The sequence below is a fragment of the Micropterus salmoides genome, unplaced genomic scaffold (assembly GCF_014851395.1).
Source record: "Micropterus salmoides isolate LMB-PRFRI ecotype aquatic unplaced genomic scaffold, ASM1485139v1 Ms_hic_scaffold_19, whole genome shotgun sequence".
In the NCBI taxonomy this organism is placed as follows: Eukaryota; Metazoa; Chordata; class Actinopteri; order Centrarchiformes; family Centrarchidae; genus Micropterus; species Micropterus salmoides.
Window position 1 is genome coordinate 21,697,361 of NW_024041039.1, and position 24,239 is coordinate 21,721,599.

Consider the following 24,239-nt stretch of genomic DNA (forward strand, 5'->3'; position numbering starts at 1 on the left):
TCACAATCAATATTAATTACAGATGACTGCAACCAGCAACCACTCCATCCCAACAGGGGGGAGCCACAACCTTTCCAGACAGAGTCTCATGATAGTAGGCTACAGTTAAACATGAAAAATTACTTCATAAGAAACACACAAATTTAGGGCTGTACATATCGATTATCTTTCAAGTCTATGATTTTTTCGATTAGTCGATTAATCTGACGACTAATTTTGTTTATTCTAAAGAAAGAAAAGTTGCCTATTACTCAATTAACAAACCAATTTATCCAAAATAAATATCAAAAACATATTTTATTCAATCATCCTGATGAAGCACATTAAAATAATGACAATAGCAGCAAATCTTAAAATGAATCAAATTTCCACGTCACTGATGTGTTGTGATAATAATAATAATAACAACAGACATTAATTAGGCTACTTTACTTAAAACTTTAAATGTTTCTGACATGGAATTATTTAAATATTAAGTAATGCAGTATGATAATCAAATGTATTTCTGCATCAGTGAACACCTGAAAGGACTCAAGACTGTCCAGACAGTCACAGATTGTCTGTAATTAATCAGCTGTTTTCTCGCTGATTCGTAGCCGTTAAATAAACAGAAAATATGAAACAGCCGTTACCATGACAGCAGCGGGGCAGAAATTACTTTTAACATGAAGGCAATGAAGAAATACGTGTCCTCGTGCTGATAATGTACCGTGCTTGTGTGGCAACAGAAAGTAATCACGATTTACGGTGCTGCCGTCTAGACAAAGTGCTCCGGGATACTTTAGTTTCACGTGTTCGTGCTGCTTCACGTATTCGTGGACAGCAGTTGTGCTGCAGTGAAGCTGTTTCCAGTTCAGAGCTCACCGAGAAGTACGTGCCAAACTTGAGACGGTCAAAGGCGCGGTCTTGTAGCTGGAGCTTGTCCGGGATAATCCCACACCGGATGCAGCGTCGAGGAATCACCGCAGCCCTACACAAATTAAATCTTCTCATTCATCCCATTGAAATGAGGGTATCAAGGAAGAATATCAAATACATCTCCCTTTGGAAAAGGATGCTATCCCTATTACAACCTCTCTGTGGCATCTTAACGGTCTCAATGCTGGAGCATGTGGCTTCCCCTGTTGGGGTGTACTTGTGCTGGTTGAGGTCACCTATAATTAACCCACCCATGTGAATTTGCCAGAATACACACTGACAAAGGGCATCTTGCCCTAAACGCTCATGTCCTCAGACAAACCTTTCCACATTATGTTGACACAAAATTCACAGCAGGAGTGGTACATTAGCTAATTAAAGACACATTTTTTTGTGAGTGTAACCCAACAACTACCGTACTAGCATTTGAGCTAACAAGCTACATTTTCATGATGGAAAACTTTTGACAGTTTGGGACAGTAAGACAATTTGTTCATTATATGTTTGTTGATATTTATGAAATATATTTATCAAATACATTATTTGATATTGAGCTTAATGATATCCAAATGTCACTATGACGTGATGCTAACACTTGTGTGCTGAGATGTGCAGTGTTTGAACATCTGAACATTCTGCAGTCCTATCAAGTCTTTTATAGTCTTAAGTTTTTCCTATTGACAAAATCCTGAATCAGGCTGATGATACTTTATCCTCTTTTTAAAAATATATCTCGCTCCTGAACTGTCATTATACAGTATTGATTGGATAGTTGCCATTTTGCCACTTGTTTTGGCCATCACTGAAATCTGTTTATTAACTTTTTTTTTTTTTTACCAGCAGCATTGACGTCAATGCTGTTCCTGGTCATTTTCCATTTAAAAACAACTTTAACTAGGACAAGAATTGTTGTGATTTTGTCATGCCTGAATTTAACTCTTTGCAACAATTGGAGATACCACGAGTACAACACATGGGAATTGTAAATGGAGGCAATGGGAAATGTTTGTGTATGTTTATGTGTGTGTGTGTGTGTAGAGGTGGGTTGTAAGACTCGGGAGAGACAAAATCGATGAGGATTTAAGGCCATGAATACAAAACAGAAGTGTCCAAATACTGCAAAGGATGATAGAAGGGTTTCCCAGAATGCAGCAGTCAGCATGTCTCTTTATAGCACCTTTGCATTTATGGTATAATTGTAGCATAAGCAATGTGAGACACTGTCACTCTGATCTTTAAATCTCTTGGTCTCTGTGACAAAACTACCCTGCTGCTCATTCATTGGATGTGAACATGAAGTCAGTATCATTACATGATATACAAATCTTAAGGTTAAAAAATTACTAGTTACATTTTCCCAAAATGATAGAGAGAGTGGCTATGAGTGGGGGACAGGAAAAGATCATAATATGATGCCAGAAATTCAGCATTGACATGAAAAATGGCAACAGAATTGTGAAATATTCACACATTAATTAGTGTCTATAAATAGAAATAGTCAGTGAATTTGTGGCATAGAAATGATGAGTGCTCATCAGCACAAAGGGTTCCGCTTGCGGAGTACATTAGGAGCAGAGGGACACACTGATAACAGAGAGAGTGTAAGATTATGATAAGCCTCATCCCTCCAGTTTCTATGCACAAGATTTTGAATCTCAGAAACAGAAGCGGGGAGTGGGGAGCGGATGAGGCAAGTGTTTCTGAGGAGGAGATGGAACTGTGAGAGCTGGGAAACCGACCAGGAGAGGGCACTCCTCACTCAATGCAGTAGAGCAGAGCCCATGCACACACACACACACACACACACACACACACACAATGTAGCTTCTTTATCACATTCACCAGCAGAAGATACCAATCTTTTCATGGCCATTGCTTTCAAAGTCTTCCCTAATCTTACTTGCTCTTCATCATTTTCAAGATATTCCACTCATCTTACTCTACCCTCTCTTTCCTCAAGCCTTACACTACAATTTTCAACTCATGTCTGTCTTTAGGCAGACCCAGGTCTGACACAATTCTACTGAACTCACTAATGAGAATCCTCTTCCAGTGCTGGTGTTAACTCATGTCATCTGTTTAGCATATGCAAATACAACAGTGCTACATCATCCAGTCAGTACATAGAAGAGATGCTTATTAAAAATGGACACAACACAGTCTTTGCATCTATTGACACCACAAACTGTGTTGCCATGGCACACATTATAAATACAGAAGCTACTGGGGGCATTGAGGTTGTTAGCAACTGTGACACTGTGCAATGCTGAAATTGCTCAGCAAAAGCTCCAACTTGAATTTGAGATGGATGAATGAGGATCTATGAACTTCGGTGGAAGTAGTTTGACAAAATCAGAATTTTTTTGATGCACCACTGCTGAGTGTTGAAAAGAAGTGTCATGCACTGTGTCTTCTTGACAGTGCAAGCTATTAGAATAAAGATATTTTCAGAGAGGAGGAAGGTTTTTGAAAAATTACATGGAATTTGAAAGCAAATGCAGTCAAACTGATTTTGTTTGTTCAACATTCACACGCATACACTATACACACACACACACACACACACACACACACATCATGAAATAAGACTACATCTAGCTCTATTCCAGACCAGTGTCTGCTAAAATATCCGTGGAAAAGTTTCAGAGCTTTGCACATCCATATTCGTAAGGTTATTATAAGGTTACTTTAATAAGTGTCCACTCTGTCAGAACACCTTGTTCTAAGACCAGTCGAGAGGTGCACCCATGGGTCCTCCATATTCATGCAGTATTTGACAACCATCTCAACTAAACACACAGCAACTTATCCAGTGGGGGGAAATCTTGTGAAAAGTTTTGTAAAATATTCCACAAAAACTTAAGCTAACATTTGTAAATGTCTTCAGACAATTTTCTGTAATTGATTTGACTTGTGAGGCAAAAGAGGATTGTTTCATAACAGCAAGCCCCACCCATCTGGCACCTTTTAAATAGAGAGATAAATAGAGTGGATTAAAATTTGGTCCAGGTCTGGCTTATAGAACTTTTATGCTTAAAATAACAGTAAAACTACTGATTTACAGGTTTGTCAAGTTTGTTATCTGCTTAAGTGCACATAAGCTTGCCCATATGCCCTATTAAAAATTAATTTCATGCTGAGAAATGCCTCACAGTTAACCAGTTATAACTCCAACACCTCGTAACAAGTTTCCAAATGTCTCTTCATAGCCAAGGTTGCTGCGCCCTTGCTATTAGCTTTCTAGCCACGAGCCTGAAAAACATAGCATTTTAAAGGTAGACACCAGTCTTGCACGGTTTGCAGAACAAAGCGCAAAACAGAGGGCACTGCAGAAGGCAGATGACAAATGGCGGAGCAGCATTAGTGAGGTTTTGTTAGTGGGATGGATGGTGTGGCAGCCCATATGCATGCAGTCTCATTGCAGTCGAGAAGTTAGAGAGGCTGAGGCGCCAAAAGTGAACGCACAGAAAAGTAGAAGTCATTAATGTGAGGACTGCGGCCAGGTACCTGAGTATATCTCCCTGCTCTTCAATTTCATCAGCAACCTCTTCACACCTGCAATGATGTTAAGAAGCCTGTCATGATCACAAGTTCGCAACAACTGCCCCCAAATCTTTCCCTCCCTCTGACATGTAAGTGGAGAAAATAAGACCACACAGAGAACCCCATATGACTTTAGATGCTTTTGAAATGTGTTAATTTTATCTGGCGGTAACATTGTGTAGCAGCAACAAAAGAACAACTGTATAGTAAGAATCGCAACAATAAAGGCATCAGTTTGGGGCCACATAGTGACGACAGGGGAAAATCACTAAATAACAAAACTATGGGAAAATCACCAGTCACGAAGTGTGCGTGTAGCCAGCAGATGAGGTGTGAGCTTACAGATGTTCAGAGCACACACAAAAACAGGAAGACGCACAAATGTGACCCACCCACTAAGCATCCATTCCCCAGCATCACTACCCATCGTTACTCCCACTGACTGGCTCTCTCCTATGTCACAGCGCTGTGTGTGACTGGAGTTTTTAGTGGAGAGGGCACATCTGTTTGGTCCTTACCTGTGTTCCTGTCTGGTAAGATGCAGCAATGCTTCTGCAGTATGCCTGGCAACACCTTCCAAGAAACAACAAAGGAAGGGGTTGGGGGAGAGAGGGAGAGATGTTAATATCACAGCAGCCTCAAAGCAGATACACAAGGTGGAGCTCAGAGGAAAAGCACTGAGCCATGCTGTGACCCACAATTACAGAGTAGCAACAGGCACCCATTTCTCACACCATTTGCATCAAAAGGAGCTGCTCCCATATTTATCTAAGCCCTTTTCTTCCGCCCTGTGATCTGAGCAGTGGAGCACTAAATGATGGTCTCGGTGTGGATAAGTGTGTATGTGGAAGGTTCATTTTCAACTGCGTGTCTCTGATTAAATCTACAAACAGTCAAAGGGGGCCTAAATGGTGTGTGAGGGAAACGATGATGTGCTAACAATCCATTGGAGCAGCATGGAGATAAAATATTACTCGACTGATATGGGTGCGAGGGCAATGTTATCAGTCAATCTGGTGTGGTCACATCAGCGGGCCAATTGTACAAGCTTTCTCTGCTCCCTCAGCAGCTTTGCTATGCCAGGAAGTTGTAGCAGCAAATACAACAGCCAATTATTGCACTGCTCACAAGCCCCGAGGCGGTCATACTAATCAATAATGCATGCTTATAATCTAGTCTGTGAGGAATTCTCTGAAAATTTAATCGATCAAAAGTTTTATCGTCACCTGTCTTGTGTAAGTGAACAGAAGACAGGTGATTTTAGCATAATAACAGTTTTGTTAAGCGTTCCTGTGACGCTGAATGCCATTATTGGTGTTCACAACACAAAAACATGCTGAATTTCTATTAGAAAGAAGTCCAGCGAACCAAAATAAATGAGAAAGCGATGCGGAGGTGGCTCACCAGGTGTTATCAATGCCTCTTTGTTCTTGTGTCTGACTGACAGGCTCATTGTTGTCCAAAATGACTTTTGTAATATAGACAGACCTCCTCTTCTTTCTTTCCACTCCATTTTCCCTCCTGATATTGTTAACATTCCTTTACATTTGCACCTGTTATCTCAGGCTCCTCGGTCTCTCACAGTTATTTTACCACTCTCTGGGATTGGACCGATCAGATAAGTGTCTCTTTTAATTAAAGAGAGGAGCACATATAAAAATGTACCTTTTGAAAAGAGAGAGGAATAAAAAAAGAAAAGAAATGAACCCTAATGGCTTGTCTCTAAGGGACATTCAATGAGATATCAACCCACTGCATCATTCATACAGGAGGAGGGCCTCAAGCACAGACTCATGTCATCCAGTCTCATTTTCTACTTTACCAGCAGCATATTAAGAGGTAATTCTACCATTATACAAACACTTCAGAATGTGCATTTGTTGTTAGTATTTGGTCAACTATTGGTCACCTTCCATTTAAACTTGTTCTGGTGTGATTCCGTAGTAGATTTGTTTGACTGCTTAGAGTAACTGGGCCTCGTGCAAATCTTTTCATATTTTTGTCCTTAATCTGTATCTTACTTTTTCTGTGACCTTTTCTTTGTTTTAGAGATAAATGGTTTCCACAGGACATTGTTGACTGGTCTTGTCATGGTCTTGTCTTATAAGTAGGCTACATGTATACATGCTCTTTTCTGTCAACATCAAACTGATAAAAAATTGTTTACACTTTGCTAGTACTAGGTTGGACCCCCTTTTGCCTTCAGAACTGCCTTAATTCTTCATGGCATATTTTCCACAAGGTGTTGGAAACTTTCCTCAGAGACTTTGGTCCATATTGGTATAATAGCATCACGCAGTTGCTGCAGATTTGTCACATCACATCCATGATGCGAATCTCCTGTCAAACCACATCCCAAAGGTGCTCTATTGGCTTGAGATCTGGTGACTGTGGAGGCCATTGGAGTTCAGTGAACTCGTCATGTTCAAGAAGTTTGTTTCAGATGATATGAGCTTTGTGACATGGTGCATTATCCTGCTGGAGTAGCCATCAAAATATGGGTACACTGTGGTCATAAAGGGATGGACATAGTCAGCCACAACATTCAGGCATTTTCGTCCACACAACTGCTCAGTGGATATTTTCTCTTTTTTGGACCATTCTCTGAAAACCCTAAAAGATGGCTGTGTGTGAATATCCAAGTAGATCAGCAGTTTCTGAAATATTCAGACCAGCCCGTCTGGCACCAACAACCATGCTACGTTAGAAGTCACTTAAATCCCCTTTCTTCCCCATTCTGATGCTCGGTTTGAACTTCAGCAAGTTGTCTTGACCACGTCTACATGCCTAAATGCATTAGGTTGCTGCCATGTGCTCTTGTACTCCAATATAAGGGAGAACTATATGCTGAATTTAAGGAAACTGATCATGACAAAAGAAAGAAATTGCATTTGTTACTGTAGTGACTTCTTATGAGAAAAATTTGCTGCACATCTTTTTGTCTCATCATTTTGTCTGTTTTTCATCAAAGTACTCTCTGTGTGGTGATCTGGCAACCCATCCTTCCCAGTTCCTAGTGTGTCCTGTTGTTTTTTCTCCCTTCCCTGAGTGTCTGTTTGTCTGCTGTCTGTCTCTGGTTATGGTTGTGGCAACACACTGTCGGGCCAGCGAGAGTTCCTGGAGTTTCCACACACCTGGAGTTCATCTACTCGTCACCACCGCTGATTTATACCCGGCTCCTCTCTTCAGTATTCGCCAGATCATCTGTTCACCTGAGTGGTAAACTACTAGTCAGGCCAACACTCTGTTTAGTGTTTTTCCTCTGCTCATAATACCTTCGTCTAATGTGTGTTTTTTGTCCTAGGGGGTCGCTGCTTTAGAAAGCCCTGCTCGCCCGCCTGTTTTTGAAGTTGTGGATCTGCCTGCCTGCCCGCTCTCTGCAACCACGCACCAGAATCTACTACCATCGTTCTTTCAATAAATCCTCTGTTCATCCTAATCCTGTGTCTGCTCTTGGATCCTTTTGCTACGCATATCACTCTATGATATAAGATGCTCTCTATGATATGCAGCAACATACTATTCAGTAAAGAAGTGATGAAGAAAGTTGTGCGGTAGATAAAAATAGATTTCTCTGCAGAAATGAGAAATACAATGATTGACTTGTAATGACTCAACCAGCTGCATGATGTACAGTTATAATTGATGCTGGCTGGCTGGCTGGATGGCTGGCAGAGGTTTGTACTGGAGGAGTGTGGAAAACGAACTGTCAGGGACACTCTTCAGTGTTTCAGATACACAGAGCTGTCACTTGCCTCTTATTTACGCTTTAAAGGGATTGGAGTCTGGAGGTAAGGCGTCTGATTTCATATGGGAAAATGCATTAGGAATCCGTTTCTTTGTCTTTTTAAGCTTATCTTGGGATGAGCACAAGAGAGGATTTATGTCACCATGTTGTAACAAGACAGTTAAGCAAGACACATGGACACATAACTGGGACAAGTGGAAATACAACAAATGATATTTTGGGTATTTGAACAAATTTGTTTTCTTACATTACTCATAGATTTGATTAGCGGGTTTCATTCAAATGACAATGTACAGCTAGCCTGATAATATACAAAGACTAGCCATCCATGAAATAAATAACCTTGATTATATCAAAACCTAATGAATTATAATCTCCCATTTAGTCAATATTTAATTGAACGGTTTTGCAGTTTTTGGCCCAGTGAAAAGAAATCAGTCAGAGGAAAAAATAGATCCTCGAAGACAAAGCAGTGCCCTTAGGACTACAGGCCCAATCTTGTGAATGAGCCTTCAAACCCCATTGAGTCAGTCAGTTAATAAAAGGCTCCATTTGGCAATGTTGTTGGAGTTTACAATCATGCTCTTCCAATTGGACTGGTAGTCATTCTCTTGTAGCCTGAGGCGGTAAGCAAAGGGATTCAGTGCAGTAACTATCCATCTTCCCACCCTGTTACATCTACTGTACATTTTTCGTGGCTTATGGGTTGGAAATGAACGAGGTAATAGTACAGTTAAGTATACTATTTTGGTCATTAAGCAGGCTACAAAAAGAAGCAAATGCTAATGAAGGAATTATTAACATTTCATTTTCTGTATTTCAAGTATGTTTGTTCCAGAATGTTATGAGAATAAAGATCACATAACATTCCCACATTTACATGTGGTGGTGATGGCACAGTGGATAAGACACATGCCTTTGGTGTGAGACAGTGATTCTCAAACTTTTTCTAATCAGGGACCCCTAAACTAACACAAATTAGACCATGGACCCCCATTTGATAAGACTTTGTCCTAGGGTCCCCCATCTAAGAGGATTTTTGCTTTTAGATGTTTTATAACATATTGTGTATGAAACCCATGACCAAAATAATCAGACATTCTCTGCTACTTATGGATAAAATTGAGTATTCCCCTTTTCGCTGGGGACCCCATTTTTAGAACCCCTGGCGTGAGAGACCCGGGTTCAATTCTCCACTGTGACACATCCATCAATGTGTCCCAGAGTAAGACACTTAACCCCTAGTTGCTCCAGAGGCGTGCGACATATATAGCAATTATAAGTTGCTTTGGATAAAAGCATCAGCTCAATGTAATGTAATATGAAGTCATCAAAGTCCATTCAATATATAGTAAATCATTCTGCACTACAGTGTGGCATCACATATCCACTATAGCATAAACTTCAGTCACTAGAATGATTCATCACATAAAACCAAGATGAGCTTCTAGGCTAGCTTTTGTTTGTTTACAGCTGTTTGATTGTTGGTTTATATACAGTCACATGTCTTGCACAAAGCATTGGGCTACTTGCCTCTTTTAACAGAGGTATACTTACCGTACAAGAGCAGTAAAGAGAGACAACCACAAAGACTGTTGAGGCAGGAGCAGAAGAAGAGAGAAACAACCGAATGAATGCTCATTAACGGGAGATGAACAATCAAATGGGCTGACTCAGGTGAGTCACACGCCATTTGAGTCCATGAAAAAACTTTTCTCTCTCATATCAGCTCTCTGAAAATGTCCCTAAATACAAAAGTGCTGATTACTCTATCCCTGAAAGTCCATTTGTCTGGGAGATTGTTTTATCTACAGTTTGATGGAGCCCGCCTCGTGAGACTGGAGAGTGAGGATCAGAAATAGCCTCTCTGATTTAACTTGCTGCACAAACTGGTGCTCCTGAAAGTTACGGCATCAAAAAGTTCAAGTAAAGTAGTCTTTTCTTGTTGCTGAACTTAAGATTTTTCTCAGAGTAGTGACCACAGTGTATGTACAGTATGTGAAGGTGTGAGTATGTGTGAAACCTGTCAGTCTAGTTATACTAGACTTTGGTGTACATGCCACCAAACAAGTCAGGCTTCAGTGCACCAGGTTCATTTAATGGCTCTGCATGATATGAGGCTCAGGGCAACACAGCCTAGTTTGTCCACGGCAGAGAGCGGTCAACAGGAACCTCTCTTGTCCCAGTGGCGATTCAGGACGCTCACAAAGCAAACTGCTGTCTACATACAGGGCACATGAACATACACAACCACCACGCAAGCATACAGACACACCACCCAACACCACACACTATTACTGCTAGGTATAAGCAATTATCACAAGTAGCAGTGTATAATAGGATTTCTTGGCGCCTGCTGCTGTGGGGTAGAGTGCAACTCTTGGTGAGCTAATGGAAATCTGACAGGATGGAGGCGAAGTGGAGTAACTCCAATGCAATTCAAAGCTCCTCCTGTCTGCCTTAAGCGCTGTCTGATCCCTTCTTAGCCAGGCAAATTTATCAAATGAGTGGTGTGCAGATTGAGCAGAAGATAAGTTTTACACTGTGACCACTCACCCCAGCAATAACTAAAAGAGATCCGCAGAATTAGACAAAATATTAGGAGCCTTTCACCATAATGCTCCAATAGTACAATACCACAAACTAGGGCCTCAAAAAATGAACTTTGCGTTCAACTAACACCTCTCTAACACTGTGTCAGTAACAAATTACAAGAGTAAGTTTCACAAAACTTTGTGTCCAAATGTATCTCTCTAAAACACGCACCATGTGGCTCCTAACTCATAGTTTTTCTGTTAGATTACTGCTCTTGTAGGACACAGGCAGGCAGCAAACAAATGTACAACCTTTATTTCACCTATTTAGAACATGGGTAGGCATGCACATGAAAGGTAAAAGGTGGAGCTGAGATCTGCTCCAGGTGCTCATGCATGGAGGAAAACAGTGCATCTGCAATGTGTTTGCAGGGTTGTATAGAGGTCACAGTTTTACCTAAAATCCAAGGGTGGAGCATTAAGAAATCATCTATAAGAATGGCCTATAAGAGTGCCATTCACTCAGCATATCCCTAAAGTTGGACAGGGATAATGAAAATGAGCCACAGTTAGCTCTCCAAATGTTAAACCCAACTACGTGCACCATAATCGTGACAGCAGCAGTATACAGCATTTATGTTAAACAGCTTGACCACATTAGGACGATTAAAGCATAAAGAAATTCTCTGGAGCTTAATCAAATCTCTAAGAAAAATTCTTCTGCCTTTAGTAGAGTGGACTATTTTATTAAGCCGATGTATTCAAGTTCATTGCTCGGTTTAAAGGGTCTGGTAAAGACTCTGTTGTGAAAGAGCTGGGCCTTTCGCCAACGGCAATACTGTTAGGACTCATACTCTACATGGGAGACCATAACTACACTTGGAGTTGTACGGGGTCTTGCACTTGCATTAGTTTCACATTTCACATTTTGACAAAGTGTTAACACAGCGGGCCTTAAGGGACAAATGTCTTAGCCTATTGCTTTTACCCCATGAGATGATTCACGTTTGTCCCCAGTCACCGAGTTTCAAATGCACACAGCCACCAAAAGACATGCGCGTCTCTCTGCTGTGCTGACTTTCAAAGGAAAGGAAAGTAAAATGTACTAGTCTGCCTGACATAGGCAGCCTGGTAAAATCATCATAAATGATGGTATTACAAACTGGATCAAACTGTCTGTGCAACTATATTAGGTTACAGATAGTATACCAGCTTGCTAATGGGTTTGTAATGAGTCACATCTGACTAAGGGCAATCTGGCAGCTATTGCGGTAACAGTATCACCGGGAGAATGCAATGACAGCCTACATGCCTAGAAGATGTGTGCCCACCACCACAGGACAAAGGTTATTAACCCAGTAGTATTGGTGCATAGGTATGCGCCATACCTACATACACACACAAAGACTCACATGCTGCATATAATGTACACACACTTGGTTCTCATGCATTATTAGATTCATCAAATGCAGTCCCATCCATCCCTTCCATTCCCCCTGCATCCCTCTACTGAAGCCAGACTGTTACAGGTGTAGTTAGGGAAAGGACACATAAAAGGGAGGAAATACAGAGACAGAGGGAGAGAGAGAGAAAGAAAGTGAGTGAGATGCATGTGCATGACTAGGTAAGGTAATAGAAATTATTAAAGTGAGAGAGAAGAAGGATAAGAAGAATGGGACATGGAGGGAAAAAGCAGAAACACTTCTGTCACGATGAGTGGGTGAATAAAAAAAGAGCCTGCTGAATGTTTCAACATTTACTTTTAGTCAGGCTACTCTCCATTCACCACTGCTCCTCTTCCCCTGTAGACCAAAATGACATCACCACATGCGTGAATGTAGCGCTTCATGTTTTCTGTGCATCTTCAAACAGATTAAGAGTGCGTTATCGTGTCACTGCCAAGTAGGCAAAGTCCACACAAGCTTCCCATTGACAAGTCTGTGAGAGTCTGTTCGTGTCGGCATGTACTGTATGTGTGTGCCCACTGGGCACGCAAGCAATTTGACAGCAGCATTGGAAATATCCTGAGACAAGCTACCTTCAATTCCAAAGTGCTTCTGAGTGGAAATAGAGTCAGTTTCCAATTAGTTTTTTTTGTCCTTTATTCTTTGTACGCAAGTGGTAGCTTAAATTGGGCTCTCATCTTTTTATGTAAAGAAATTGCCTGCCTGGTAGGATGAGTAAAGATTTCTCCATCTCATATGAATCATCAGGCTTTCACTGAAAGACTGATTAGTCTCCTGGTTTAAATCAGAAGGGGTGATGTGGATGAGGAGAAAGGCCCCCCCTCCCAAAGCTGGGAAGATGACAAGTTTATTTTTCAGTCACATAAGGACTTACAGAGGTAACATGTATTTCTCACTTGACACCCCCACCCCCCCAGGTTCCCTCTGCTTTCAGTATAGACAAGCTACATATGCATACATATTGCACAGCCACATCCAGGCAATGCACTGTTCACACATACAAAGATGCTGTCAATTACCCTCCTTATTATTGAAAAATGCATTTGCTCCTGACTGCTTAGCGGCACGACCACTGCTCTATAGCACTTGATGCCACCTGCATAATGAATGAACATGGGACACTTATCCATGACCCGAAATAAAACAAGCTTGTTACTATGGCAGAAAGTGCAGCTTCCATGTATGAACTAAACCCTTAGTTTCAGAGACTAGAGAATGAAAAAGATCATCACTTTCACATCAAAGTTTTACAGAAGCAGCTGTGTGTCATTGTAGAAAGGCTGGCTGACCACTACTGTCTAAAAATAAAGACTTTTTGTATTAATGAGGAAGGCACAGCATCGAGGAGGATGTTGGAAAAGCGTCTAACTAGAGAGTGAACAGCAGTAACAACCACGGAACTTCTAAAGCATTGCAATGAATATGATCCCCTATTTTTAGCACCTCTGTGATTATGATGTCTGACTATGTGAGTGCTGGCAGCCAACACTTTGTCACTCACAGTGTGTGCTGAGTACTGTAGATTTGCTGTCGATTCGGCAGCGGTGCTGAAGCAGGCATTCTCTACAACTTCACTTCTTTTTTGTCACTCAGTCATGGAAATATATTGGCGCTGAGACATCAATACTTGCAACTGCACTGAATCTTAAACGACACAACGTGTCAGTGTACAACTGGCAACGATGACAAGCTTTTTACACAAACAGGCGGTTAACTATTTCTAATCTTGCAACATCAAAAACAAAAGAGGATTCCTACACCAGTAATAATCACCCATTCACAGGAGTACAATTCTCACTACTTGATTAATCAGAAGGCTTGTGGGAAGTGTGCTTATGCTGTTCAATGCCTTGTCTACTGCAAGGTATTATGTAACATGTTTCACGGGTCTGTGTAGTTCCTTGATTCTTAAAAAAAACACAACTCTTACAGTGCCTTCTTTTGTTAAGCTGTATGGAGCTCCACTCTCATTCAGGATTGCCAGCACTGAGCTTGGGCTCTGTCAGACAGTGAAGCTCATCCACCCACAGAGACTACAGTCGGCATGGTACATACAGTATTACGTGACAGTGCACAACAGGAGGAGTCTGGGGGGATCAAACCTAGAATAACATCCATTTGAGAAGTTAACCGTGTACTAAAAGGGCTTTTTTCTGCATGGTCCACATCCAAGCATCCTCCTCAGGGATAAATGTAAGTGCAAGAGCAACATCCATATGGCAAAGCAGAGGAGAGGTGAACAAAATTAATGCAAAAGTGATGCAAAAATCATATTATATTTTGTATATTGTGATGACTGCTCATACATCAACAAATTTGAATGGAAGGGTTTTTTTAAATATCATTTTGAAAAAGCCAACAGTCCAAAAGTCTGATTACCTTAAACAACTAAGAAAATCCTGCAAACACACTGCTTAAACACACGCCATTTTCTCACTACTGCATACATTATCTCATTTACTGTAAGATGTTTGAATCCTGCACGTTATATTTTAGGAGTTAAAGATGTGCTCAAAGATTAATAAGAGAGAGAGAGAGAGATTTACCTTCTTCAGAGCTGACATTCTAGGTGGATCCTCTGTCTGCAAAGCCTGTTCACATGCTGAGGTCCCAAGCCAAGTTTGGAGGGTGCGCAAATCCTAACTCAGCCCGGTGCTGATGCTGAGCCATGAGGTGCCTGCTTAGTATTCTCATCTCGCTTCCACTCAGTCCTACAGCTGGTTCAGTGTGCGCACGCCCAAAACCGCTGTTATTACTAGCTTCAAACACACGGGGAGCTGTAGTGTGATGCATGGCGCTCTTCACACTTCATGAAAGAAAGTTGTCATCCTAACTAACCGCAAAAATAAATTGGGCTTGACTATTTAGGCAGGAAGGCACGCACCCGAAATTGATTAAAGATAATTATCGAAGTATTAGGCGTCACATTTTAATTCGTACTACATTTAATATCACAGAAACAATTTGCCTCAGTAAAATGTAAACTTCTTACTGTCTTTGTCGCCAAATACAAAGTGGTCGAGCAGTACCAAACGATGCTATGATATTCGATATATTAAACAGGCTGCTTTACATGCCGATTTCAAGAATGGATTTGACTGATCAAAACAATATATAAATGTATGATGGGCAGGGTACAAGTCTTTTTTGACAAGTAAGGCTAGATTAAATCGCCATTAGTTGGAATGGAACTCGGCGCGACTGGACCAAGTGACTTCTTCCTGTGCATTCAATCAGTCCTGTCGGTGTGTGAGCTGCTGCCTGGTGGTGAGTGCAGCAGCTGGACGACGGCGAGCATTACTTCGCTTTGACAGGGGTAGCTGAGTTTTATTATAGCTGAGTTTAAATAGCTATAGCCATTCCTTTAAATAACTTTAACACCAACAAGTTATTTCACCGATTTGTGATGTTGTAACCTCTGTTAAGAAGCGAGCTCATTTAAAAAGCTAGCAGGCGGGTTAGCGTGTTAGCATAATAGCTATAACGTTAGCCAAATGTTACATTTAACTTTCCGTCCTCTTTAGTTCCGCTCAGATAACTACATATGTCGAAATGGCACGCAGGAAAGAAGGTGAGCATCACCGGTGTCGTCGACAGCATTATTAATATCATATACAAACTCCAAACAGTTGCAACTAGCTAGCTACGTTAGCTAGCTACCGTGCTAAGTCTCGCGTTAAGGAGGTTTCCAGCTATGTTGTAAACAAATGCACGTGTTCCTCTGTCAAACGACACTACTCTCCACACCATGCTGCGATACCGATGTCCAATACAAAGTAATTGTAAGATGTCTGGTCATGTTACCATGACCTGATGATGCATTGTAAAGTTAAGTGTGTATGTCTGTATATATATGTGTGTGTGTATATATATAATAATAATAATCTTTATTTGTAGAGCACTTTTCAAAAAAGTCTCAATTACTCAAACGGCATTTGGCCAGTCGTTGGGGTAAAAGTGCACTGCTGTTAATAATAATACAATGCACACATGATGATTCATAACCCAGCATCTCCTTTCAAGCTGGCTGCTTCTTTGACTTCATTCCTTTGTTCTAATAACACTGTCGCACATATTGGGTTGGTAATTCCACACTTTTTGAATTGCATTAACTGGCAGATTTTAGCAGGAAGTTTAAGATTTACATTTTCCCTATGAAGAAGTCAGATATCTCTAATGCGTCTGATTAACATGTGTGTACCTATGTGTTTCTTGTCCTATGTCTTGTGTTACTTAGCATTTCAATCAAAAGTACTCCAGAGGCTTTACCCTGCAGCTCCCAAATTGGAGAAGGAGTCCAGCCAACCAGGCATGGTCGAGGCCCTAGCCAACAAAATCTGTGTGAAAAGACAAGCCTCTAAAGTGGACACTGCTACTGGTAAGATTACATTCAGTTTACCAGTGATACTTGCTGCTTACAATATTACTATGTACAATCATTTGGAAAACATTATTTCCTTTCTGATTTTCCCTTATTTGGTCCTTTCCTTTTTTTCAAAATACACACATTAACATACCAACACATCATGCACGCAGAATTGCTGCCACCCTGCTGCTCTTACCATTGGAGTTTATTACCTACTTTTTATTTGCCATAACTGTCTCAGGAGATGCAGGAAAGACGCAGAGTGCAGCCAGTCCGGGCAGGCGGATGTACACTGTTCTACCTCCTCCTGCAGACTACAAGACAGATTCAGAGAAATCCATCACACTCCCCCAACTAGAAAGGATAAATAGTGCCGAGGACCCAGCTGGTAAGACGACCATAATCTTACATTTATGGACTTGCGCTGTGCACCATAAAGCTAGAAGAGATTTATGGCATGGGGTATTTCCAGGTTGGCTCTGTTGAGTATTAAAGTTAATCATTTTGATTGTCTCTGCTACTCTAGTTTAGGGAAACAGACACTGATAATCAATTGTGTTTCCAAAGTGAGGAGAACTTGAATGCAGCACAGATGGTGTATGAGCCTGGGTGGTTTTCATTTTGATCTGTCTATTTAATTGAGTGTTGTTTTTCCGAGTAGACATCTACAACCTATCTAGGAGATACTTAACTCTCATTGATGCCATCTTTGAGGCTTGATTGTGAGCTGATGTTAGTGCCAAGGTGGAATTTTCTTGACCTGTGATAAGAGTTGGCTGGAAGTTTAATTCCCACATGCTGTCTTTGAACGCTATGCAGCGTTCGAAGACAGAGTCAAAGACAAAGTTTATTCTCTCTGCACTTTCTTCTGTCATAAACCGGTGAGAAGATCAGAATGTAATAAGAGTCCTGGCTCATTACACGTGTCTCTGTACTCATCATCTACCTTAATAAAGACCTTTATCCACATGACATGCTTCTGCTTTACTTCAACATAATAGAAGAGATTTGTTGGCTGACACAGAGCAGCGTCTAAAGGTGCCCACCAAAATGAATTATTAGGCTATGTTTGATTAATTGCACTCATCAACCTAACAGCGCCTTAATTGAATCACATTTTGATTTAGTGGGCAGTAAGCCTTGATGGAAATTGCAATCCAAAGTCCTGTTTAAGGTCAGATTGGATTGGGCTTCATAAAGGTGTCGTGATAATAGATCCATCAATATAATATTAGAGAAACAGTACAGCAATAACTAGTTTATATGATATAGTAATGACTCATCTAATAAGAGTGGCAAGACCAACATCTACGGTAGTCTCGAATTACCAGGTCTGTCTCTACACTGTTTAGACGGTTCCAGTGCAATCTGAACTCATGGTCTTAGTTAGATAATTAAATATGGAAACACAAGTCATCTAAAAGCTTCTTCTATATTTATGTGTAGCTATTAAAAAAGTGCATTTAGGCTTGAAAGAATGATCTTTTCCTTCATGTCGAACAACACCTTGATGTGAGATACTTTTGTTCATTTTCATTCAACCACTAAAGGACAGAATTAATAAAAAACACAATAAATAAGACATTTCATTACGTGAAAAATATGTGCATTCATGGTCAATCAGATGAGCAACAACATGACAGCAAGGTTATTTTCACCTTTTTCTTCATTGATGCTCATACAGACAAGTCTTGTACATGACTTTTGTTTGTCATCACTACTATCCATGTTCGATTAAATTGAGCAGTGGCTGCTCTTGAATTGCTTTTTCAGTATTGGTCGTTGTTGCTCTGCCAATTTCTCAGCTCCATTATGTTCTTGCTGATAGCCAGTTTACTGCTCACTGGGGTGAACGGGTCACTAAAAATTCGATGGGAGCTGGTTTTCTTTGACCTTTCAATGCCTCGAGTTGATAAAGAGAGGGGAGTTGTTATGAGGCCGAGAGGAAGCTGCTCAACCAGAGAGAGTGCCATTTCTGAAAGGACTCACAGCTGAGCTCAAGTCATTCTTGGTTAACTGTGAGGTTTAAGTTATAAGACATAAGAAGAGAAATTTAACACTGAATAAAAAATTTTTAAAAAGTACCTTGAAACAAATGACAACAAATAAATCAAAGTGCAAAGCTAAGACTGAACATAAGTAGCTCTAATGACGATTTTCATAAGGTGGGAGGAATTCTGCAATTTTATGTGTATGCACAAAAGCTAATGAATAACCTGAGCGTTGGCCCTCTTTTTATTTCATCTTTCATCAGAGTGCTGGATTGGGAGTAGTAGACTATATCTTTGTCTATTAGGGCTACAACTAACATTTATTTTCATAGTCGACTAATCTGTTTATTATTTTCTCAGTTAATTGATTAGTAGCTTGGTCTATTAAATGTCAGAAAGTGGTGGAAAATGTCAGTCAGTGCTTCCCAAAGCCCAAGAGGACGTTCTGAAATGTCTTGTTTTGTCCACAACCCAAATATATTCAATTTAATGTCATAGAGGAGTAAAGAATGCAGAAGACGTTCACATTAAAAAGATAGAATGAGAGAATTTAAACTTTTTTTTACTCAAAATCCAATTATCAAAATAGCTGGTGATTCATTTAATAGTTAACAACTAATCGACTAATCGTTGCAGCTCTACTGTCTACTATTCTGTCAAGAGGAGCAACATAACATCAAACATACAGTAAACTGATTCTGCTGTACTTTTTTCAATCAACAGTGGTCTGTGAGGTCAAGCTCCAGCAGGTTTTTTTTAAAATCAGTAACCACACCAGCTGATTAGAATGCAATCAGCTAAAAAGATGGAGTATCCCATTAGTGGAATCAGCTGGTGCAGTGATTAGCTGCAAGAAAACCTGCAGTCTCTCATCCCTTAATGCCACATTATTGGACATTACTGGGACTCGAATCCCCCTATTGGTTGTAGCCTGTGTGTGGGTGGCTGCTGGGTTTGAGACAACTTGGAACTAGGAAATTTCTGACCCCTCTAGTACAATGGAACCCCACTCTAAGTCTTGGTTCCCACTTGTGAACTCAGAGCAAAAATATATAACCGGACTTCATGAAGAAGCCGCTGAAGGATGTCACACAACAATGGCATCTCCCATGGAAGAACACATTGTAAATAGTAAATCATAAACTAAAAAGCAACATAAATTATATTTGCCTGCTGTATTTAATTAATATAATACATACTGTCAAATTGAAAAACCTGTTCTGTCTGTCGGGGCTTGATGGGGCCGTGGTGCAGTGGCCAGAGGTCGGGAGACATGGCTATGAATTATCGCGTGTTTTTGACCAATCACGAAGGAGTTAAACGTCAGAAGTTGCTTGGGCCCTAAATATACAACATTTACAGACTTTTGCAGTTTACCAGCTGATGTAGCTAAATGGGAACACGGTTAACGAGTAACTTACATTTTATTGCGCTTTATTTATTTATATTTATTATTTATGTCACTTGTTTTCATTAAAACGGCCATCTTTTTAATTAACACCACTGATGAGAGTTCAATTGTGTGCACACTGGACAAAGAAACAGTTCAGTTTGTCACGGTCAGCCATGTTTTCGTTCACTTTTGGCGTCATGCACCATCACTCACCCGGAATGCTTTATGTCAGAAGTTCCGAGTTGTCTCAAACGCAGCATAAGGCCTTATACAGATTGCATGTTAAACCCACCCTACTCCAATATGTGACACAGAATCTGATCTTTTAACAATGTGAATACAACAATCTGATATTTGCTTTTGCCCAAAAGTAGAGGTGCATGGGGAGATTGCAATGGATTGATTAAGTTCAACAGCGTTTGAAACTAATCAAGAGTTTACGATCTTGTTTCCACCAGAGGAGAGCGTCCATGATGGCAATGAAGCACTAGACAGAGATGAAGAGGAAGAAGAAGAGAAAAGAAAAAGGAGAAGGAAAAGGAAAAGAAAACCAACCCTCCACTATGACTATGGGAAAGATGTAGCAGCTCCAGTGAGTGAGCCCAGCACAGGTCAGACACCTGTGGATGAGGGAGGAGAACGCATTAGCAGGAACAAGAAGAGGAAGCTGAAGAAGAAACGGCACAAAGAAAAGCTGCTCTCCATGGGTCTAATGCCCCGCGCCACTGCCCTGGAGTTCACATACCAAAAAGATGGGGATGAGGAGGAAGATGATGAAAGGAGAGCTGCTGAGGTGTCAGACTTCCTCAGCACAACAATGGAAATCTATATGTCAGATTGTAGGTATTGAACAGAGTGGTGTTTGTGTTTTTGGATCAGCTGCTTTCTTTTGTTCTCTGTGCTAAATCTTGTAGCCACTGCCAAAGCAGAGTAGTTTGATTTATTATGCACAAAACTAGTGGCTTTTTAGGCTGAAGTTTAAAGGGTAACTGGGGTATTTTTTTAAAACTTCTCTCATGTTTTTGTGTCTATGTGACTAATTGGGACAACATTTTTTGAAACTGGTCCATTATTGAGCGAGCATGCTGCAGTCAGTAACTGTAAAACAGGGCTGCTACGTAATCCTACGTCCACTAAAGAGCTTGTTTTTGCCACTGACCAGTTCAGATTGTTAATACAAGTGTCTGGTTAGCTTAGTCTTTTAAAAAGGTCTATCTCTGTAGCAATCATTTCCATAATGTTGTCAGTATGGTAGTATCATTTAACAGTATTAGTAAGTATTACGGTGCAGCCCTGTTTTGCTGTTGCCCACTGCAGCGTGCTTGCTCAATACTGGACCAATTTCAAAACATATTGTCCCAATTAGTCACACAGACACAAAAACATGGGTTGAAAAATACCAAAGTTACCCCTTAAAAACACCAAGTAGTGCCAATGTTGAAAGCATGTTAATGAAAAAAAACAGAATTCATTGCACTTCTGCCACAGCACATCTGTGCTTTTTTGAGACAGTCCCAGCGTGAATTAACCAGTATAGCATCAGTAATTGGATGAAAGTGTAATAGCTAAAATTGCAGTGCCATTAAGTCACTTAAGTGACAGTTTTTTCTTGCCAGATGTATATACAGTATATCTGAGTGCTAACTGGAAATCATTGACAACAGCTCTGATTTATGTATTTACATTTACATGAACTTTCATTGTAAAGGAAACCAAGCTAAGATACCCCAATATTACAAATGTTACAGTGTTTCAGATATTGTAAAAATTACAAATTAAAATCATGTTTAATATAGGGATTATTTGCGGCTGACTGACTAAGTTTTTAATCAAGGCCTAGAGAAACAATTTCATTACGTCGCATGGTGTGCTGTAGATTAGGCCCTGGCCAGTGTTCAAAATAAGAGAAAGCTCCTCGATAGCTGGTAGAGGAGCCTTGTAAATGAATGAGACTAAAAATAAACAGTGAGACTGCACTGCACAGATATGAGATTTGGCCAGTCTGCTGGCTTTGTAAATGAAAAGACAAAACTAGTAATGTTTTCTCTATTGGTACTCTAGCCAGTTAAGTGAAGCATGGTTAAATAAGTAAAGAAATAAAATATGTGTTTAAAAAAACTGTTGCTCTATATTTGGTGCAGTTTATAAAGGTACCTCTTTTGTTTTGTCAGCTCCAGTTGGATTACGTTCCTCTAATGTTAGATAATTTCAACTTTAACTGACAGACCACCTCTCACTTCTCCCGTGCTTCTCCAGCCTTATTGCGTGCAGACAAGCTTCCTGTCCTGTCTCAGACGGTGGATGACCTTCTGAGCAGCATAGCCAGTGGACGCAAGCCGCCCTCTGTCCTGAAGCAGCTCTACAGCCTAAAGGCCTTTGTTCAGCAGAAACAGATAGACAAACTGGAAAAGGCTCTGAAGGAGCTCTACAAAACATCTATGTCCGCAGGTCAGTGACACGTTCTTGGAAGTCGTGGAAGGTCATGCTAGACGAAAACGATGGGCTCTACATGCATTCATCCCCATCCCTGCACATACTGGCCTCCTCTTGCTAGGATCAGCCCCAGGCCCTTGTTGACCTGTCCCTACAGGTTAATACATGCCTCTGTCTGCCCATGCTTGCCTTCTATTTTATGCGCCCTTACACTGATCTTTATTTTTCACCTGTGTATACCTGCCCTTACTTGCCTTCATTGGCCTTTACCTGTAAGTACCTGCCCTTAATGTGCAATAGTAGAGCTGGTCTTGTCTGTATTACATCTCACACACATTTGACCTCCACTGTGAGTGAACAAACATGTTTCAACTTGTTCATCTTGCCATTACTCTGTCAACAGTCAAAACATCTGATCAGTCCCCAGGCACGTTTCCGTATGTGTGTGTGTGTATTTGCATGGTTGGCTAGCTGGCTGCATTAATAGGATCAGCAGGGACTTTACGGTTTTCACACGCACAGGTGTATGTGTGTGAGAAAGACAGGCAGAGAGATCAGCCAGCAGATTCAGGCCGCTGCCATATCAGTGTCCACAAAATGATGCGCGCATCTGACAACAACGGTGTGTTTAAAAAAAAAAAAAAAAAAAAAAAAAACGGCAACAAAAAAGTGCTATGTTAACATTTGAGGTGAAGGCACTGGTACTCTGTATTTGACTTCACATGTGAATTGCTGCAATATAAGTTAATTCATTTGATATTCTTGATTAACATCCACCTTGTACAAATACAGCAGTCTGTATTTAAATGTAACCCACATGCACTGCCATCCAGGAGCTAATCCATGTGCTTGTTGGAGACGTGTGCTTTTTAACTTCTTCCCTCGCTCTATCCCTCTACCCTTGCAGTGGCAATCAATTTAGTGCAGGAGCAGATTTCCTTTGAGCATATTTTACTGCACCCTGGAGTTGTTCTCATGAATGACATCGACTTGACTGCTCCCCCTTTTACTGTACATTTTATGTTCTGCATAGAGTCACTAAATTCAATACTAACTTTTAAAGAATAAGGCAGGAGACCGATGGTGTTAGGTTGAATCTCTAAATGCAGAGAGCTAGGGGGTAGATTTGAACACCGGCTTGGGATTTTGATTTATTGTGCTGAAAATACAATAACAAATATGTCTCTTTTGTGGTGTCAGCAGCAGTCTCAGCTGTAACTAAAATATTGCTCTATGTCTTTGTGTTGTAGAGGAAACCACGGCAGTCACTTCACTTTTCCAATACTGGATCACAGACATCCTTCCCATGCAGGGAGACAAGAAGACAGGGCTTTCTACCATGCACCCATGAGACTGTCAGTCACACTGAAACAAAGACTCTGCTGAAGAATTATTTCCACTGTGCTTTATCACTTTAGACAAGAAAGTTCTGGAAATGTTCCACTCATATTCTGCATTGCACAATGTTGGACTTTAAATGATGCAGTATAAAAACTGTCATTAAATATGTTTCCTTTTGATCTATACCTTTTGTCTAATCCATTTTCATACCTTATGTTGTACAAGAAGGAAACAAAGCCATTTAATCCTGAGCCGGGTAAATCCTTCCTTCCCACCCACCATGGGTAAGATTGAAGTTGTCATTATCAACCCAGCTATTATACCTCCCTGTTTGTCAGAGTTGTATATAGTTTAAAATGAAACCAACATTAAATTGGTAGTAACACAACACCTGTCCTCCTCATTTAACCCTCTTAATTGCCAGAGAAACAAATGTCAGCTCTGCTGGAGCACCAGGATTGTTTGCAGATCTTATGACATTTAAACCCAGCCGGTTAACCTAATAG

General features: G+C 40.6%; 1 protein-coding gene and 1 long non-coding RNA gene across 5 annotated transcripts; one reads left to right on the plus strand and one right to left on the minus strand.

Moving 5' to 3' along the window:
• Positions 1-3,709: 3,709 nt before the first annotated feature.
• Positions 3,710-15,142, minus strand: LOC119910405. The gene is made up of 3 exons (XR_005445625.1): positions 14,756-15,142; positions 4,980-5,034; positions 3,710-4,473 (listed from the first exon to the last, which is right to left on the minus strand). It is a non-coding gene; the product is annotated as an uncharacterized LOC119910405 (long non-coding RNA).
• Positions 15,143-15,154: 12 nt separating this feature from the next.
• On the plus strand, positions 15,155-23,918 carry LOC119910404 (glutamate-rich protein 1). 4 transcript variants are annotated; one of them, XM_038729020.1, is made up of 7 exons: positions 15,420-15,476; positions 15,734-15,780; positions 16,447-16,587; positions 16,817-16,963; positions 20,418-20,798; positions 22,216-22,407; positions 23,643-23,918. In XM_038729020.1, the coding sequence occupies exons 2-7, from the start codon at positions 15,762-15,764 to the stop codon at positions 23,741-23,743; spliced, it is 981 nt and encodes a 326-aa protein (XP_038584948.1). In that variant the 5' UTR covers positions 15,420-15,476; positions 15,734-15,761; the 3' UTR covers positions 23,744-23,918. The 4 variants fall into 4 exon arrangements, with proteins under 4 accessions (XP_038584945.1, XP_038584948.1, XP_038584947.1 ...); XM_038729019.1 differs by having other exon boundaries at positions 15,457-15,525; XM_038729017.1 differs by lacking the exon at positions 15,734-15,780 and having other exon boundaries at positions 15,155-15,476.
• The last annotated feature ends 321 nt before the right edge of the window (positions 23,919-24,239 follow it).